We start from the raw sequence: 18,615 nt of genomic DNA, 5'->3' as shown, positions 1-18,615 counted from the left end.
TTACCATGGCGGCCCCTCCTGGCTTGGCTTAGACTAGAGCATTCCAAGCCACTGTTTACAGAGTTGGTCCAACTCTCACTGGGCCCTACTGTGGTAGGTTTGTTTTCAAGGCTTTGTCTGGTATCCCTAATTTAAACAGCTGTGCCTAATGCCAGACCTCACTGACACGGCCCCTTTACTCATCAAGAAAATGTAAACACCACATTGACCTGATTTAGCCTCTTCTCCCTGGTCACGGCTCGAATTCTGAAGCTACCCAGTGCCCCGCAACAACTAAGCTCTGGGAGAACAGTCATCTCCTGTTGTCCCTGAAGACAAGGAAAGCCAGATAGGTGTCCTGGTCCTTTTACTTGGTGCTTCCATTGACTCTGTCACCAGTAACACCAGCCTGGACTTCATAAAAGGAAAAATGCCTATCCCCGTCACAAAGAACCAGGTGTGGAGTGACATATGATTTCTTATGACCACCTGGAAAAGGGAAAGACAATTCTGTCAGTTGTCTTTGTAATACTTTGCTCACTTGAAGCTTGGCTCCCCTCACATGGGATTAGAAAGAATAAGACACTCCTACTCCCACCCCACCCCACCCCCACTCTCTCTAGAAACACTCCTTCCCAGCTCTGCTTGCAATTTAAATGCAGTGATCATAGCCATTAGCTTCCTATCATTGTAATTGTTGTTAATTGTTATAACTGTTTTAGTTATTAGTGTTGTCATTATTGCTCTAGGTCCTCTGTCTGTTTTATGCTGAATATATTAGAGCTTTTGCTTTTGAATTACCAGGCTTTATTTAGTGTAGAGTTACTTTTTTTTTTTTTTTTTTTTTTTTTTGAAAGACATTGAGAAATGCTGGCATTAAGCTTTCATTCTTTTGTCTTTCATTCCAAATGGACAGACTAGGGAAAAAAATAATTAGATGGAATAATGTCCTCAAAATGAGAATGAGGATGTTTTGAATTAATTAACTGGTCAGAAGATTGCATCATTTCTGACTCAGGCTGTTGCCAGTATAGTGGAAACCTATACTGAGCCAAAATTTACGGAGTCCACAGAGAAAACCTTGCTCTCAGGCTCCTAACTCCTTTCATTGCCCTATAGGAACCAGTATCTGCCCTCGTTCTCCTGTCTGAGGATAAGCAAGCCTGGTTTAGGGCACAGCTGGAAGTCATGGTGCAGACCTGCAGACCTCCAGGCCCTTCCTAAGGCCAAGCTTCAGGAATGAAGTCTTGCTCAGTCTCGCCTCCTCCCAACTTCAAGATCTCTGTGATGCTCTGCAGCTCAGGCTTATGTAGACAGCTGAAGCTTCAAAGAATCTTCCCCTGACCACTAAGACTCTCTGCTAAGTTCTCTCTTACACATAGCGACCTCGACCTCCTCAGTCCTGAATGCTGGTATAATAACTCTGGGCCACAGCACCTCCCTAACTAGAGGGTAGCCTTGAGAGCAGGGACTATGTATGACCCGTGTGGAATCCCCAGTATCTAGCACAGCCCCTGGTGTTTAGTTAATTGTTATGCACAGGCCTGATGGATGCCAAGGAATGAATTCATGAAGTTGCCTATACACATATGCATAAATATGAATCTCATGAGTTAAACAAGGACCTTGTACTATGGGGGTCCAATCCTATCCAGCTAAAGAATGACTCCCCTATTGGTCTCCTTAATACCAAAATACTCTGTGGGCAGCAGGTTGACTGTGTTCCCCAGTTTTTGCTTTATCATTCTGCTTAACTGCTCAGAGCTGTTTGTCATGGTCCTTAAGTGTGGGCTGGGCTGTCTCCCGGGTTCCCGAACTCCAAAGACCTTTCTGTATTTTTTTTGTGTCTTAGAAAGCTCAGGTCTATGGTTGATATCTCCCTGTCTGCCTGTCTGCCTGTCTGCCTGTCTGCCTGTCTGCCTGTCTGCCTGCCTGTCTCTGCCTGTCTGCCTGTCTCCCTGCACCCCAGCTCCCTGTTTTTTGAGACAAAGTCTCTCTTGCCATATAGCTCAGGCTAGTCTTGAACTTGTAGTCCAGTTGGCCTCAAACTCAAATCAATCCTCCTGCCTGAGCCTTCTGATTGCTGGAATTATGGGTGTGAACCACTGTGTCTGGTTTGTAATGTGCCTTTAGCTTAGGTCTTTCCCCACGTGGTCTCCTCCACCATTATCAAGGTGTGGTAGGAATCTCATATTTATCCAAAAGGTACCTTAGGAGCTGTCTCACACCCAAGCACACTGTGGGGATCAGAAACTCAAAGTGACTACCCACTAAGCCAGAGAAGGCCAAGGTCGCTCTGCCAGTCTTCCTACCTTTCATAAATAGCCAAATTGGGGTTTTGATATCTGTTTTTTATAAAAAACAATTTTTTTCTCTGCCATCTACAAATCCACAGAGAATATTGATGTCAAGTGGCTTCTCATTCCTAGACCTAGTCAAAGTCTCGGGATGATTTATAAACTCCCTTACAACTGAGAATGTATAACATAGCCTCTGGGGAAACCGCCGTCACTTTTTAAGGTTGATATTTCTCTATCATTTCATGCACTGATGTCCCCCCAAAATATATGCTTTCTCTTTTCAACAGTTAGCATTTTTCTCCCAATATATTTTTCTTCCCGACGTGTTCTTCAGTCGATGGCAGCCGGTTTCCTTGGCAGTTACTTTGTATGCTGCCCTCTATTGTCTGCTGCAGAGACAGACAATTCTCTGTGTAAAGAAAACACACCCGGGTCTCTATGGTTGACATTTTTATTTCTGTTTGCAATCTGCTCTTACCCAAATGAGCCAATCTCTCCTCGGCTTTTGTGCACTTTAAGATGCGTAATAAGAGTCTTTTACAAAGACGTAACAGAAATCTGTTCCACTGTGCCTCTGTTATTTGAATTATTCATAAGTTAGGAACAAACCGGAGAGGGAGCAAGTACAGCTAGGTCCTCTGTGGTGCCTCACCGGCCATTTGCACCCCATCTGTTGCTGTCAAGAACAGCCTTAGAACCATGGATGCTCATGAGAGAATCCAAACAAATTCAGACCAAGTAGGAATCAGTGAGACAGAGTCCCTAGAAATCACCAAATTTTTTTGTTCCATATTTCAAGACAGGGTGTCACAGTGAAACCCAGGCTGGCTTAGAATTCATGATCCTCCTGCATCAGCCTCCTAGCTGAAAATCACATAGATTTTCAACTACATCTCAGGACTCCTGAGTCCCGTCATTCAAATTTCACTTTTGCCAGGTGCTTGGCTCACAGGTCTAGCATGGAATATTCTAAGAAACTTTAAGTATCCCTGGTCCAGTGGGCATTAGCTCTCCCACCATTCAAACCCCCACATGTTCGCCCACTGTGTACGATGGTGTTTAACCTTTCCGGGTAGAAGAGGATCAATACAAATTCTTCATTGTTAAGAATCGATGGCTGTCCTGTGGCATCACTGCCATCTAGTCTGGCTTAGGAGCCCTGTAAATCTCTCCTGTGTTGTCTAAAGCTTGGTTTGGTGTCTTCAGTTGCTTTCATTTTTAATGCAGATCAGTTTGGTTTCTGTTCCCCGGGGGCTTGCAGATAAATCTTGGCAGACATGTTCAGGGTCTACAAATGAGATGCTGGGAAAGGGCCAGCCCAGCCCACCCAGAATTTAGTTGTAATGGATGAGACACCCCCCATGGCTCCACTTAAAGACTGGGCTATTCGTTTCAGTATTTATTGGTGACTATCTCATAAGGTACCTGGAATGAAGCTCCTGGGTAACAGAGGAGGCCAAAATGTGAGGCATGATGCAGAAGAACGCTGGGTGACTCAGCCTCTCTTGTGGCCAGGCAGAAGGATCTGTTCCTTCAGATGCTTAAAGAAGAGATGCACTCTGGTGTTTGGATGCCCTGGATCAAGAAATCTAGTGGGAAACATCTTTGTGCTGCTTGTTTGCAACCCAACTGAGAAATTATGTGCCTGGTTTTCTTCTATTAATAAATACATCTATTACCATATTGTTGAGTAGCATTCCTACTAGGGGTGATCTGTAAATATTTCATGTGAGTTAATGATCTTGTCCTCCCATAGTCCTTTGCTCTGCGTGTTTGTCTTCTGGGGCCCCCTGAATCTTAAGTTTCCTGGAGGCTGTATCAGAACCTCGGTTTCCATTTGCAGCCAAACTGATTCCTTTTATCTTTGCTTTCTCTTCTCTTTGATCAGTGGACTATGCCGATTATTACCAGGGCCTATGGGATTGCCATGGTGACCAGCCAGATGAACTGTCCTTCCAGCGGGGTGACCTCATCCGCATTCTGAGCAAGGTAAAGATGTAGACTATAGGGCTTTGGGTCCAAAGCTATGTTTTCACTCCTGTTAGTGTACTTAACGTAACCATAATAATCCCATGCTATTAGACCTCTCTCTCTGTATATTACATGGCTTTCCTTACACACAGATCAAAATCCCCCTTAATGTAAAATTGTTTGGGAATTTTTTAATTAAAAATTGAAGCCCAGGAATCATTTTTTTCACATTTAAAGATACACTAAAGCAAATTTATATGTATATATATATATATATATATATATATATATATATGTAGATACAATACTAAAATTATGCCAGTCAAAATTTGATGTTTCCTGAGAACTTATGATCTTATGATATACAAAGGTCACACTATGTACATAATTTATTACCATATAATACTATTGAAAACATTCTAGCTAGGTAAACTAGATTCTTATTTCATTTCTAGATAAATGAGATGATAACATAATTACCTGTGGGAGGAGGAGTCAGAACCTGTTAGCTCAATTGGTTTGAGCCGGTGCTGATAAGGCCAACATCCTGAATTCAATTGCACACAGGCCAGCTAACTTTATTCTCTTCTTCAAGCATAAGCCAGCCCTCGACTCAGCTAACACATGCTATTGTTGACCATAAAGCAACAGGGCTTTTTTTTTTTTTAAAGGGATAGATTATTGCCTGCCTATCATAAAAGAATTTTCTGGAGTCACAGGCTACAGTTTGAAGAAATTATTCATCATCATCCTGTAAACAAACCAACAAAAAGACCACACATATTATGCAGCCAGACTAAGACAACCTGTTTTATTCCTAAGAGAATTTATCACAGAGGCTGTTCTCTATGTAGCCCGTCAATATCTACAAATACAGTTTTGAAATAGACATAATTTGCTCTTTAATTGTTGAGTACATGAACGCCATGGAAGTGAAAAAGAAACCCATTGTGTTATGAACATCACATTTGCTGTTTCTCTTAGTCTATGACTGGTACTACTTATACCAAGGGTCTGTTTGTGCTTGAGATATGCTGTGAGCTCCTTTACAAAAGACCAAGGGGCAGGCGAAATGGCTCAGTAGGTAAAGGTACTTGCTGCTAAGACTAAAGACCTGAGTTCAGTCCCAGAGGTGATGTGGAAGGAGAGGACTGACTCCTGAAAGTTGTCCTCTGACTTCCACATGTATATTGTGGCATACACACACACAGCAAATTAGTGAACAAAAGTGTAATAAATAAATAAATAAATAAATAAATAAATAAATAAAATGTAATTAAAATATAAAATGTAAAGCAATGAAATAAAATGTAATAAAAAAAAAAAAGAAAGAAACAGACCAAGTCTAACTCCAGATGTCTTCCAGAGATTCCAATGAATCAGGTCCCTTTAAACAATAACTAAATTCAGACCTAGCCCTTTGCAGGAAGTTAAGGGCTTTGTAGGCCCTGCTGGATGAGATCTCGATGTTCTAGTGATTTCTCCTGTGACTCTAACTCAGCACCACCCTTCCACAATTTCGGTGCAGCTCCAATACACCAAGAATAAATTGGAAGCAAAGAAGGGAGTGGACACTGGCCCGATTGGTATTTCAAATGCCCGAAAGCAAGGTTTGCCGTGTAATAGAATTTGTGTACATTACCGTGCTGGCATTATGGGGTAATCGAGTTATCCACTCAGGTGTGACCAGGCCTCTGTTTGCCCAGAGCCTGCAGGTGAACAAATTAACTGTTTACATTGTCTAGAGGTGCCTGCAGCAGGAGGGGGGACTGCAGAGCCAGACTGGCGGCTGGCCTTCTCTCCATCGTGATTATTTTGTTTGTTTTACATGTCTTTTGCCTTTGTTAATGGCTTCTCACTGGGGGTCCCTTCCCTCCAGTTAGATCTAAGGGGCTGTGCAGTGACCTGTCCCGCAATATAGAGTGGTGTGTGGTTACCATGGCTGTGGTATTTCTATGAGATGCCTAAGAACGTTAGACTGGTCTTTTAAAATCCACCTCTGTTCCCCTCCTCCATGACTACATGCTAATGCATCAGAGTTTAATTCAGCGAAAATGCCTCACTGCCTTAATTCTATCAGCTTCTTTCTCCACTGTTCCGGAAGGTTCTAAGTCTATCAGTATTTCTGCCCCCTAAGCTATGCCAGGTGCCTCCCTTCCTCATATTGCTAATCCCTGCAAATCAGAGGGAATGAGAGGGTTGTAGGTCAAGGAACATTCCCTTTGCAAGCGTCATTCTGTTTAACGTTGGTTTGGGGAGTGTCTGGGATTGGATTTACCTTGATTCTGTTAATTACCTAACTCGATCAGAGCCCTTGGATACAAAGGTGCCTCAAAAGACCTCCCTTCCTATTTACTTGTCTCTAAAAAAAAAAAAAAAAAAAAAAAAAAAAAAACCCAACACACACAAAAATGAACCAATTCATACAGATAGAAAAGGAGATTCTGGTACCATCTAGATGTTCAGCCATTCCCTGCTCTCTGGAATTCTCTCTCAGGTTCATCCTATCTCGGCCCCAGCTGGCTTTCTTTGCTGGAATGAGCCTGCCTCTCGAGCCTGGAGCAAAAGAACAAACTGACACACACTGAGTTTAGTCCAAGAGAATGGCATCTGGAGTACTCCATAGTTCTTCCCTCCGAAGGCCAGTAGCCCCTTGGCTGAGCAAGGAAGGCCTCTGTCTGGAAACCTGCAGAATGTTTCCCTGCAGGATGCACAACACTGCTGTACAGCTCAGCCCAGTGGACTTGTTTCCTCACCTGTAAAATGAGGGAGTTGTTATTTCTCCCACCCTAGATACTTCCATTCTAAACACGGTGGGCCTGACATTGCAAAGCTGCTCGAGAAATCCACACGGCCCTTGATGGCAGCTTTAATTACTTGCTCCATTTGAACGACAAGCATTCCAACCGCCACCTGTTTTGTCTTCACCCCCATAGGTACATCTGGTTTACCTCTCTCAGAGTAAAACTTACAGTGCTAAGGATCAAATCTAGGGCCTTATGCATGCTAGGCCCTGGATAGTCTACTACCAAGTTAAATCCTTATCCCTTTATTAAGGAAACACTGTGCTAGGCTTGGTGACTCTCAGGAGGCAGAGGCATGAGGAGCTCTGTGATTTTGAGACCAGCCTGATCTACATTTTGAGTTCCTGGACAGCCAGGGATACATAATAAAGAGACCCTGTCTCAGAAAACAAAAAAGAAAAAAGAAAAAGGCTTCGAGGAGAGTCTGGAAGAAGGAGATTCAAGGCAGGGAAGTGAGATGAGCAGAGAGAAAGAGGAGGATGGCAGCTTTTAACCCTGGGCTCCTGTTGTCCCTGCTGGGATTGGGGATGCATACATGCTTGCTTGCTTGCTTGATTGATTGATTGATTGATTGTTTTATTAAACATGTATTGGTATTTTGGCTGTACATATGTCTATGCCCTCAGAGGCCAGAAGAGGGCCTTGGACCCCCTAGGACTGGAGTTACAGATGGTTATGAGTCACCATGTGGTTGCTGGAAATTGAAACTGGATCCTCTGGGATGGTAGGCAGTGCTCTTAACCATGGACCCATCTCCAGCCCTGTAATACACACATACACACACACACAATATATATATATGTGTGTGTGTGTGTGTGTGTGTGTGTGTATATATATGTGTATATATATATTGTGTGTATATGTGTCTGTGTATATGTGACTGTGTGTGTTGGTGTATGGATCACTTTTCACAGAAAAAAAATAAATTTTAAATATATATGTATATATACATATATATATATGATACATTATATATATGGTACATGATCTATAGATAGATAGACAGACAGATAGATAGACAGATAGATAGATAGACAGACAGAGAAATGCACTTCCTAGTTATCCTAACAGCCTACCACTTGTCCCGTTCTCAGGTAGGTTATTTGTGTAACCTTGAAAAAAGTGACTTAAACTTCTTAGGCTTAAATGTCCCTCTCTGCTTACATAATGACAACTTCTATATTCTTCTTTCCCATCCACTAACTCTAACACTAAAGCAACCCTCTGTGCTGGGCATTTCCTTGTCATTTCAATAAATCATTGATATAGTAGAGCAAAATGAGGGCCAGAAAGATGGCTCTGTGGGTGAAGATTCCTGCCACCAAGCCTGCCCCTTGAGTTCCATCCCTGGGACCCACATGGCAGAAAGAAAGAACCAACTCCGAGAAGTTGTCCCTGAGCTCCATATGCTAGAATGTTGGCACAGGCACACACACATACACACACACACATACACACACACACATACACACACACACACACACACACACACACACATACACACACACACATACACACACATATACATACACACACACATATACACAAACATATACACAAATACACACACAGACATACACACATATACACACACACACGCACAGACACACACATACACACATACACATAAATAAATTTAATTTTTTTCTGAGAAAAGTGATCCATACACCAACACACACAGACACACACATATACACACACATACACATAAATTTAATTTTTTTTCTGAGAAAAGTGATCCATACACCAAGAACCCCTCAGAAGCTCCATTAGTTGAGACACAAAGTTCTCTCACATAGCTCAGAACACTCGCTACCCAGTGAAGAGGCCTACGTGGAAATCCACTGTGTCTTTGTGGTTTAGAAACATCATCACTGACACCAGAAAGTCTCCAAACCTCTCTTCCAGAAGAGGTTTGAGCCATGTACCCATCTCAGGAGCAGTAACAAGGACACAGCCAGCAGAGAGCCCTCCCGCTGAGGGCTCCTCAGCACATCCAAACATTCCGAGGCCCCATGCAGCTTCATGCCCACTTAACTCGCTGACTTCTAATTTGGATCTTAAAATATATTAGTGAAAGATTTTAATAACGAAGCGGATGTGAACATCCAGCGGATGCTCCTGCAACTCCTTTTGGGCCCAGAGATTTCTGAGTGGCTTTTTCTGGTAAGAGCCTCCCTCCCTCCCCCTGGAGGAGCCAGGACACAGCTCAAGCCCCAGCAGGGTGTTTAGCGCTTTTTCAGTGGCTCCAGATTGTGGCTCTGGTGCAGGTCTCCTCATACGTAACGGATCACTCCTGAGAGCCTGCCTCTCGTAAATTACTTCCCACGATGCCGGCGACCACCGCAGAATTCAAGTTTGAACAGAGCAGGGAAAAGGTGTTTGAGAGGCCTGTTCACTCAGCTGCATTTTAATTTCCTTTTCAATCTTGTCCCAATTAATTTCACAGAATTAATCTCACAGAAGCAAACTCGGCGGCACTGAGGCTGTGTGGTTTTAGTGTGGCGGTCGCTCTGCCTGAACATGAAATAGGAGCTAATATAAAAATCCATCTGCTGTGTTTGAAATACACACCGGCTGCCGCTCGGTCCTGTCTGACATTCCAAGCATCAACAGCAGGGGGGAAAGTGATTTGGGGGTTAGTGGCCATCAGTACCTGGCAGGGGCTCAACAACAGGTGTACTCCAAAAATCCATTCTGTTTGAACACCATGCATGACAGGGGAGGTGCTGAATCACTCGCAGTTCGAGGACACCATGCCCTGGCTTAGCTCCTTGTATCTGAGGACTGCAAAGCCCCCTCTGGAATCCAGCAGCACGATGGCCTGCCTCTCAAAGGATAAGTAAGATGCCTCTGTTTGGATAAGAGAAGTCACAAGCTTCCTTTCAGGGAAGTGACCTGACTTCGAGCCAGTAAGGTTTTCCCCTAGAAAACATTCCTTCTAAACAACATAGGTGCTTCTGCTGTCTGAGATACCACATAACTGAATGGCTATGATGGGTGGGGGAGTGGAAATCAGCCTCCAGTTTCAGAAGTAATTTATGGCAGTAACATGAGCGATCCAGCAAATAAAAAAGGAGAAACTTTATAGGGTGTGGAGCCACATGCCTTTAATCCCTGCATGCTGAGGCAGAAGCAAGCAGATCTCCGTTGAGTCGGAAGCAACCTGGTGTACATAGCAAGTTCTGGGCTACCCAGGGACATTTATTGAAACTGTCTCAAGAGAGAGAGAGAGAGAGAGAGAGAGAGAGAGAGAGAGAGAAACTAGGTTAATTGGAAAGAAGAACCACATACCCCTTACCTGACTCAGTTTAGGTAAACTGAGTCAGAAGGCTGCATCTCCTGAGCTTGTGTTGTGTCCTGCACCAGTGGATGTCAGAGACCTCTAAGGCCTCATCCAGGCACTTATTTGCTTGGAGATCAGCATCAGAGCAACAAATTGAGCATTCTTTAGGGTTGATACTTACGGCTTAGCCAGGATAGGAAGGTCTTTTCATGGCTCCACCATGCCAGTCTTTGGGCTGACCTGGTGGAAACAGTTTATCATGAGGCACTTCATGTGGGTAGATGGACTTTATATGAAGAAGGATAGATTCATTTGTCACCTGGGATGGAACAGCTGTTTCTGGCTCCAGCCACCTGAGTGCAGCAGGGCCTGGCCGGGCACACCTGGGCTATGTTAACATAATGCTTGTTATAATGGGATTTTAAAAACCCAAGGTCCCCCCCCCCCTTACCTTCTCAAAGGACTACTTAAGAATATAGACTTTTCTCACCAGACAGTGGTGGTGTACACCTTTAATCCCAGCACTTGGGAGGCAGAGGCAGGTGAATTTCTGAGTTCAAGGCCAGCCTGGTCTACAGAGACCAAGTTCCAAGACAGCCAGGGCTACACAGGGTAAACCCTGTCTCGAAAAAAAAAAAAAAAAAAAAAAAAAAAAAAAAGAATATAGACTTTTCTCTTTCCTTGGGCCCTTCCTTCTTTCCTTTCTATTAAAAAAAAAAAAATCTGTATTTGAGAGAGAGAGAAAACATGCAATGATACTTCCTCTTTGAGGTGTGTTTAGTTGAACGTGACAAGACCACTCATAAAAACCGCTAAGTTAATCCCTTCCATTGCTTTCAAGGAAGGATTTATTTATTTATTTATTTTTAATTTCAGGGCTCTGAGGGAAAAGAGGTGTTTGGTGACATCTAGTGTCCATTTAGGACTTCCTCAGGCGTCTTACCCTCTGCTTGACTGAGTGGGGGATGGGCTAAGGTTATTTGGGAGGTAATTTGGGAGTCGTAAGTGGGGCAATACAGGCCTGGGGCACAGACTGCCCAAACAGAGTGATGAAACTGATCAATGCCTGTCAAAGAACTGGTATTCACCTCTGACCTAACCAAAGGGGTAGGCAGGGGTAGACCATCAGAGAATATCTTTTCTTATTTATAATGCAATGGGGGAAACGCAGACGGTGTCCCCGCCACCCCATTTCATGTTAACAAGCAGGTCAACACCGTGCTGTGATGACGAAGATGATGATGATGGTGGTATTTTCTCTCATTAATAATCCCTATGGGAGGCAGGAGTTAGGAGGATGCGAATAGGATGTGGGGTCAGCTGGAAGGCAACGGTCATACACCGGTCAAATTCAGTAGAGGCCATTCCTTTCCCCCAGACAGGAACCAATCGTCTAGAACAAACCCTGGCAGCCTCATTCCTTCCAGGTAATTTTTATAAATGAGGGGATACCCATTCCAAGAGAGGACAAAAGGGAGAGGGTGTTTGTGTGTGTGCATATGCATGCATATAAGCCTGCGAGCAAGGGGCCCAACTGCAGGACAACACTGTCCCATTGAATCCTGGCTCTTTATTATAAAAATCCTTTAAGAGAGAAAGAGAATAAAACTGTATTTTTTCTCTTTAATCTCCTTATTTTGAAACTGTTGTCCTTCCTTCACTTTCAAAACACACACACACACACACACACACACACACACACACACCAGAGTCAGGTAGAAAGTCCCACACCAGATGTTTACACAGAACCACATAAGCCATGAAGGGGTTAGGTTAATGCTCAGAATCACCCGGTGCTTTACAAACTCCAGCAAAAAAAAAAAAAAAAAAAAAGCCAGCCATTTATTTTGCAGTGAATTTATAACAAATGCTGTTAAAGGCTTCGTCTTTTGACAGAGGTAATAATAAATTCACTGTTAAAGACGGTAGTTTAATTCCTTACACCTCCAATACTGCACAGAGTAAACCATATTCATCACCAAGTAATTTTTTACCACATAAATCTTTAAAACTAACTGGCGAAGGCTGTTGAGGCTGAAATATTGTGAATTTATTAGATATATCCATGTAGTATTGGATTCAGAGGTTTCCATTCGAATATATTACAGGGAAAATTTGTGTCTTTAACTGTGACATTCCCTCTATTTCCTGCCACCAGTCCTATAACAAGCAGCTCCTCCAGAGTCAGCTACACGTCTAATAGACAGAGATTTAGTAATAAACTCCTCGCTAATCTGCCAGAGAGACTACATGACATTTCAGTGACGTGCCCTATTTAAAAGAGTCGCAAAAGCTTTGTTTCTGTGTAATTACGTTCTCAGAAGGAACTCAGTCTCTCTCAGCCTCTCTTGCTAGGGTTTCTTGATATCGTACGGATTCAGCACTCAGACCAAACTTGCAAAATACTGAAGCACATTATAGTCTCGTTGCAAATATACAGAGCAGTAATTTCTGTCGAAGTTGGAAGATTCATTACGGGAGGTCAGGGGCGACAATGAGAATACAGAAGGCAAGAAGTTGCTGACATCCATGGACATAAGATATTTAATACTAATTAAAAAGATTGTATTGATTCTCCGACCAGAAATAATAGACGATGTCTTCAGAAAACTTGCTATTTTAAAATTTTTCATGTGACAGGATATATTAATGACAATTAAATCCTCAAATCCTCAGATTTGAGCCCCCTCCCAAAAAAAGAATTCTTTTACCCTACTATATCTTGAGTGAGACTCTGAACTGATAAATGAGAAAATTTCAAATTTTTTTCATAATTTACCAATTAAGCAATGTTTAAACTATAACAAACTGGTGATATCAAATTATATTTCCAGTTCATGTAGGGGATGCTAATACACTTAAATTTAAAAGATTTTTTTTTAATTTAGAGATGCACTTTTTTTTTTTTTTTTTTTTTTTTTTTTTTTTTTTTTTTTTTTTTTTTTTTTTTTTGCATAAAGACACTTCTCTCTCCTTACTAATTCACTGTGTTTGGGAGGAGTTCCAAATCCAGAAACTTCCATGGAGCTTTTATGAACTTTGTCATTTCTTTTTCAAGAAAATGAAACCAAATAGGCTCCTAACCACTCAACAAAGAAGACTCTCTTGACAGTTCAGGACTGCAGCCCATCGAGATAATTGTTAAAAGACAGGACTTGACTGCAAAGATAAGCATAATGCCAGCAATTAATATTCAGCATTTCACATTCTAGTCGAGAGGATGTGTTTTTCTTTGTGATGTGGCTCATAAACTGAGAGTGTTTTGAGCCAGATTCCTTTTGTGCATGAGGATTAAGGGGGGAAAAAAACAAGCAACAACAATCCTCCCCCATCTGTAACTGAATGAACATCTTGATTTTATAGCTATTTGCTTTGTAAAACTGAGAACTGAAACAAAAATTACTGGATGCCTAAGTAACACTTTAATTCGGAATTCATTTGCGCCGTAGCTATGGAGTTGTCACAAACCATAATGCAGTATTTAATTAAAATAACAGAAGTGCATCTAGATATGTCCTGGGGTAGCTATCACCAAATGATAGTCTGTGCCATCAGTATTTTGTTTATGAAATGGCAGATTCTAAGGTGCAACTAGGCTGAAGCGAGAGCGTAAACATTTTAAACTTACATTTTTCGAAAGGTTCTTTTTTTTTTCCTGCTGCATCTTTAATTTTTTTTTCTTCTGTGGTGTGTGTGTGTGTGTGTGTGTGTGTGTGTGTGTGTGTGTGGTGTAGGGGGGTCGCTTCTGGGATTGTTTTGCTGTGGATAAAGGATCTCTCTTTCTAACTCTTGCTTTTCAACTATTGACCTCCCAAGTCTTCTGGCTGTGAAATCCTGTCTGTTGTCATGGAAAGGTTCGTGAGGTTCACAGGAGCCACAGCAAGTGTGGGACATCTTAGGCAGAACTTGGACGTGGATTCCTGGAGGGTAGGCTCTCTGTGTCGGTTCCCACCGTCTTCCTTACACCTTTTCTATCCGTAAATGTGCCCATGGTCGCCTGCTCTACCTTGTGGACGCTCACCGCGGACGCCTTCCCTTTTCATAAACGCATAGCATCTATCTATCTTGCACGCACCTGCCATCTATCTCCACGTTCACGTCGGCTGTCCCCTCCACCTCCTTGTCTGCAGAATTATGTTCAGCAAGGTCCCGATTTATAGGAAATAAATAATGAAAATGGAAGAGACTGGGAAAGATAATCGAAACATTCAAATTGTTATTTTTTCACTGCACTTTACACAAACGGAGCATCTGTAAACACCTAGAGAAGGTGTTGGCTAGTCCCTAAAAAGCTATGCCTCCAGAATACCCTGGCCAAGTCTGTCTCTGCCTGTATTGCTTCATCTCTGCTCCAACTCTCCTGCTCTTGGAGGCTCCCGCCATCTGACCTTTTTAAAATGGTAATTCATACCCTCTATTGTTGTCTTTCTATCTGATTCTTATTTATCCTGCTTATAATGGCATGTTTGTCACCACTTACGCTCTGTGTGATAATCCTAAAGACAGTAACAGAAACAATCATGGCAGTCACCTTCTTAAAGAAAAAAAAAAAAAAAAGTCCTTGTGGTTGCAATACCAAGTATTCAGATACTCTGAGACTGGTCTCACAGCCCAGTCCTACAGCTAGGGTCTCCTGCAAGGAGAATTTCGTCTACACTTGTAATTATTTTAGCCCCTTTCACAGGTCACATAAAAAGTTAATTTCAATCGCTGCTAATTTCCGTCCAACAAGAGCACGGTACTTTAAACCACCCAAAATAATTGGATTCAAAACAAATTTAGGAAATTGAGTGTGTTAGAAAGCAAATAAAAATATCCTTTTGGTAGGCAGGAGGGGTGAAAGTAGTAAAAATGGCCTTTTCCCCCCCCCTCTCCCTTCTTTCCCCTTCACAACTTTGCCATTAAAGTTGCACCTACAGCTAGAAGTTTGTCCGTGAAAAATGGTCATTTTGTTTCTCTGCTCAAAGAATGTTATTAAAATGCTAATTTAAAAGAAAAAGGAGTTAAATATCTAGCGATGGTGCATTCTAATTGCAGCCATAATGAGCTCTCTAAATGTGCATGCCCCTGACACACACCAAGCATAAACAGCAGTAAACAGATCATTAGTATCCGCGTTCATTTATTCTGGCGACCTTACCATGACCCCACCGAGGGTAGGGTGAAAAGCAGGTGGATCTGGCTGTGACACCCCCTAGAGGGATCCAGGAAATGAAGCTATAAGCTGTTGTCATGGAAACGCCTATGTGTGCAGATGATGTAACACACCGACAGGCTGTAGGGCCCCGGCAACTGGGACGTTCGCCTTTCCCTCGCCGGAACAATCTTGAGGATTAAATTATTCATTTCTTTAATTCACAAAGCAAAAGGAATCCTAATTTTCTTGGTGATGTGCAACTCTCTCCCATTCATCTGGGGTCTAAAACACAGTGACTTGTCCCCCTCTTTCTCCAAACCCACATTCTTAGCCCCAAATAGCTGAATTTGGCAAAAAAAAAAAAATCAGGTGTGGATATGCAGCGGTAATCCAACACTCAGTATCTGCAATTAAAGGAGAGAAAAACCTAAGGATTTATGCCCAAATTAAAAATATAAAGTGTCCTTTTCTGATGAGGGCATGTTGGACAGAGATTAAATGCGTACTGCTTTGTTTGTTGCAAAGCAGCAAGCCCTGAGAACTACCAAGCCAAATTCAGTGCCATGAGAACGGAGAGCCACAGCCCCTAATGAGCACCTCACCCTAGCAAGGTGCAAAACAGAGATGAGAAGGCAAGCAGCTGCTCACCCCTCCCACGCTCTATTGAGAGAATGGAGATTAATAAATATAATTCTTCGGAGAATGATTCCACTCTGTCCTACCCTGTTTTGCACCAAACAACCTCAATAACCTTACGGCAACAATAGAATAACTTTTCTTCTTCTTCTATTTTTTTTTAAAGGAAGCAGAAAAGACGATCTCTGGAAATTATTTTAAAATAAAAAATCTCCCAGTCTGCGCCTCCCTCCCGACCCCCCTCCCCATTGCACTTTAGATGAACCTGTGATATTGTAGCAATGGCCCTTGAAGTGCAGTGGGGAGGTGATTTAGGAGAATATTAAAGGCAATGTGGAGATTCAAGGCGCCTCTCTCAGGGAGATCTGGAGAAATACGCAGCACAGATGGGCCGAGCAGATTAAACATTTCCGTCACATTGTTTCCAAATTGTGTTGCGGTGCCTGAGGCTGGTACTGCGGTCAGAGCAAAACAGAGTGGTGGAGCTGGGAGCTGCACAGTTTATAGAATACATATTAATATGCCCGTCTCACATGGTATCACAATTCTATCAGCTCTGAAATGGGGCTGCCTCTATTGTTCCTGAATTCTGCACCCGGCACCTTGCTTCCTCCCGTCTGTAAATGTTTACCTTGCCTTTCCCCCTTTCTTCTGTAGGTGAAGTATAAGTTGTCTGCAACATTCCTGTCTCTCTTTACAAACCTACTTCTCTTTACCCCTCCCTCCATGATTTCTCTGTCGCCTCTGCTTGGACGCACATAGTTTTCCACACATATTAACATCGCCAAGAGCATCTGGTGTGCACAGACCCTACACACCTCCCTGGCCTTGACTGCACTGTCATGTGTTCACTCACACCCTCTGTAGGACGTGAGCTTCCCACTTGAGGTTGAATGTTCCCTCTCACTCAGGTGCTCCCAAGCCCTCCATGTGGATCACACGGTCTCCCCAGAGCACTCAGTTCTTAAGCTGGCCTGGGCTTTGTAGACTTGTCCTTGTGAGCCCCCAACTGCTTTTGCTGACCCACCTTCCAACGCTCCCTTTTTTTTTTTTCTTTTTTTATAATACCTATCTCCTCAGACAAGCAGGTCCATCAATCATCAGGATAGCAAGTTCCCTGAAACGTAACAATAAATAAAACTGGCTCAATTGGAGCAAATTTAATGACTCATTTGTGTTATGATCTATAGACCAAAATTCTGAATAATGGAAAAAGAGAAAATGATTGCCAAGAACCTTAACCACAGTGTAGAATAGCCTGGAGAGGCTGCCAAATGACTCAAGGTTTTAGCGAAGTGCTAGGCTCCCATCCTTTCCAGTGTCACAAAACCACCAACTAACCAGCCAACCATTTCCTTATCCCTCCAGGAAAAATCTCCTCACAGAATGGTTTGTGCTGAAAAATGGGTATGTCTGTCTTTGGTAAACAAATTCTTCTTCCCAGCTTTCTGCTTCCAGCAGATGGGAATTTGCTGAGCTAAACCCTTCCCCCCACTCCCCCCACCCCCCACACGTTCTCTTAAAGCTTAGGCTATCTCAAAGAAAATTCCCAAAGCTGAATTTTAGGAGTTCAGGATTTGTAGGCCAATCCAGTGTGTGTGTGTGTGTGTGTGTGTGTGTGTGTGTGTGTGTGTGTGTGTCTGTGTGTCTGTGTGTGTCTGTGTGTGTCTGTGTCTGTGTGTGTTGATCTTGGCATATACAGTTTACTCTGCTTAGGAATTCAGATTTCACGTCTTTACTAATGATAATGTATGCTAAGTGAACTCTATTAGGAGAAATAAGCAATCATAAACCAATACCTCCATGATTGATTGGCTTTTCCCATACATATATCAAGCACTTATTGATCTTTCGTGTTCGAGGCTGATTGACTGTTCTCTTCAAGGGGGAAGTCCCTTACTTACAACACTGGTACAGTGAACTTGGATGGTTAAGAGAGTAAAAGTCTGAAGCGTTTCAGGGACTCTTGTTGCACAGAAGCTTAAAGACCATTTTGATGTGAAAGAGGAATGTTTCTCTTAGGAACTCACCCAAGGCCCCCATAACAGAGCTTTCTCAACAGAACTAAGCACGTCAGAGGTTTGCTCCAGATGCCACTGAAAGCTATGAGAGCCTGTGAAGACAAAATGTAAACGCTGGTCCCTGGGACAGGCAAATATGGTCAGGAAAGGACAAGATGCAGGATATAGGGAGGGACCCACACCTAGAAACCCAGCAATCAAGGAACAAGGATTCTTGGTTGTTGTTAATTATATTTTGTTCAATAAAGTAGTAGATGTGTATACTAGAATGAAGTCCAGACCTAGGCCACTGTCTTTTCCTCTAGGGTGCTAGTCTGTAAACTGGGGAAGGTTCATAAACCCTTTGAGGATCTAGTGAAGACTCCAGGCATGGGACCCACATATACATCCACACAAAATTTTATGCCAATTTTGAGAATTCAAAAAGTCTTTCCCATCCATCCATAGACAGGTTAAAGGTTGACAGATTCCAGTGTAAGAC

General features: G+C 42.7%; 1 protein-coding gene and 1 long non-coding RNA gene across 2 annotated transcripts in view; one reads left to right on the top strand and one right to left on the bottom strand.

Annotated features, from left to right (window-relative positions):
* Positions 1-18,615, top strand: part of Skap1 (src kinase associated phosphoprotein 1) — a 294,139-nt gene that overhangs the window by 262,215 nt on the left and 13,309 nt on the right. The window contains exon 11 of the mRNA XM_076935898.1: positions 4,168-4,268. Coding sequence (XP_076792013.1) covers positions 4,168-4,268 — 101 coding nt within the window. The remainder of the gene's footprint in view (positions 1-4,167; positions 4,269-18,615) is intronic.
* LOC143442685 (uncharacterized) lies at positions 5,034-15,460 on the bottom strand. The gene is made up of 4 exons (XR_013111069.1): positions 15,258-15,460; positions 14,416-14,526; positions 10,522-10,728; positions 5,034-10,267 (listed from the first exon to the last, which is right to left on the bottom strand). It is a non-coding gene; the product is annotated as an uncharacterized LOC143442685 (long non-coding RNA).

The sequence above is a fragment of the Arvicanthis niloticus genome, chromosome 6 (assembly GCF_011762505.2).
Source record: "Arvicanthis niloticus isolate mArvNil1 chromosome 6, mArvNil1.pat.X, whole genome shotgun sequence".
NCBI lineage: Eukaryota > Metazoa > Chordata > Mammalia > Rodentia > Muridae > Arvicanthis > Arvicanthis niloticus.
The sequence above is the reverse complement of the archived record's forward strand: the minus strand, read 5'-3'. Positions and strand labels throughout refer to the sequence as shown.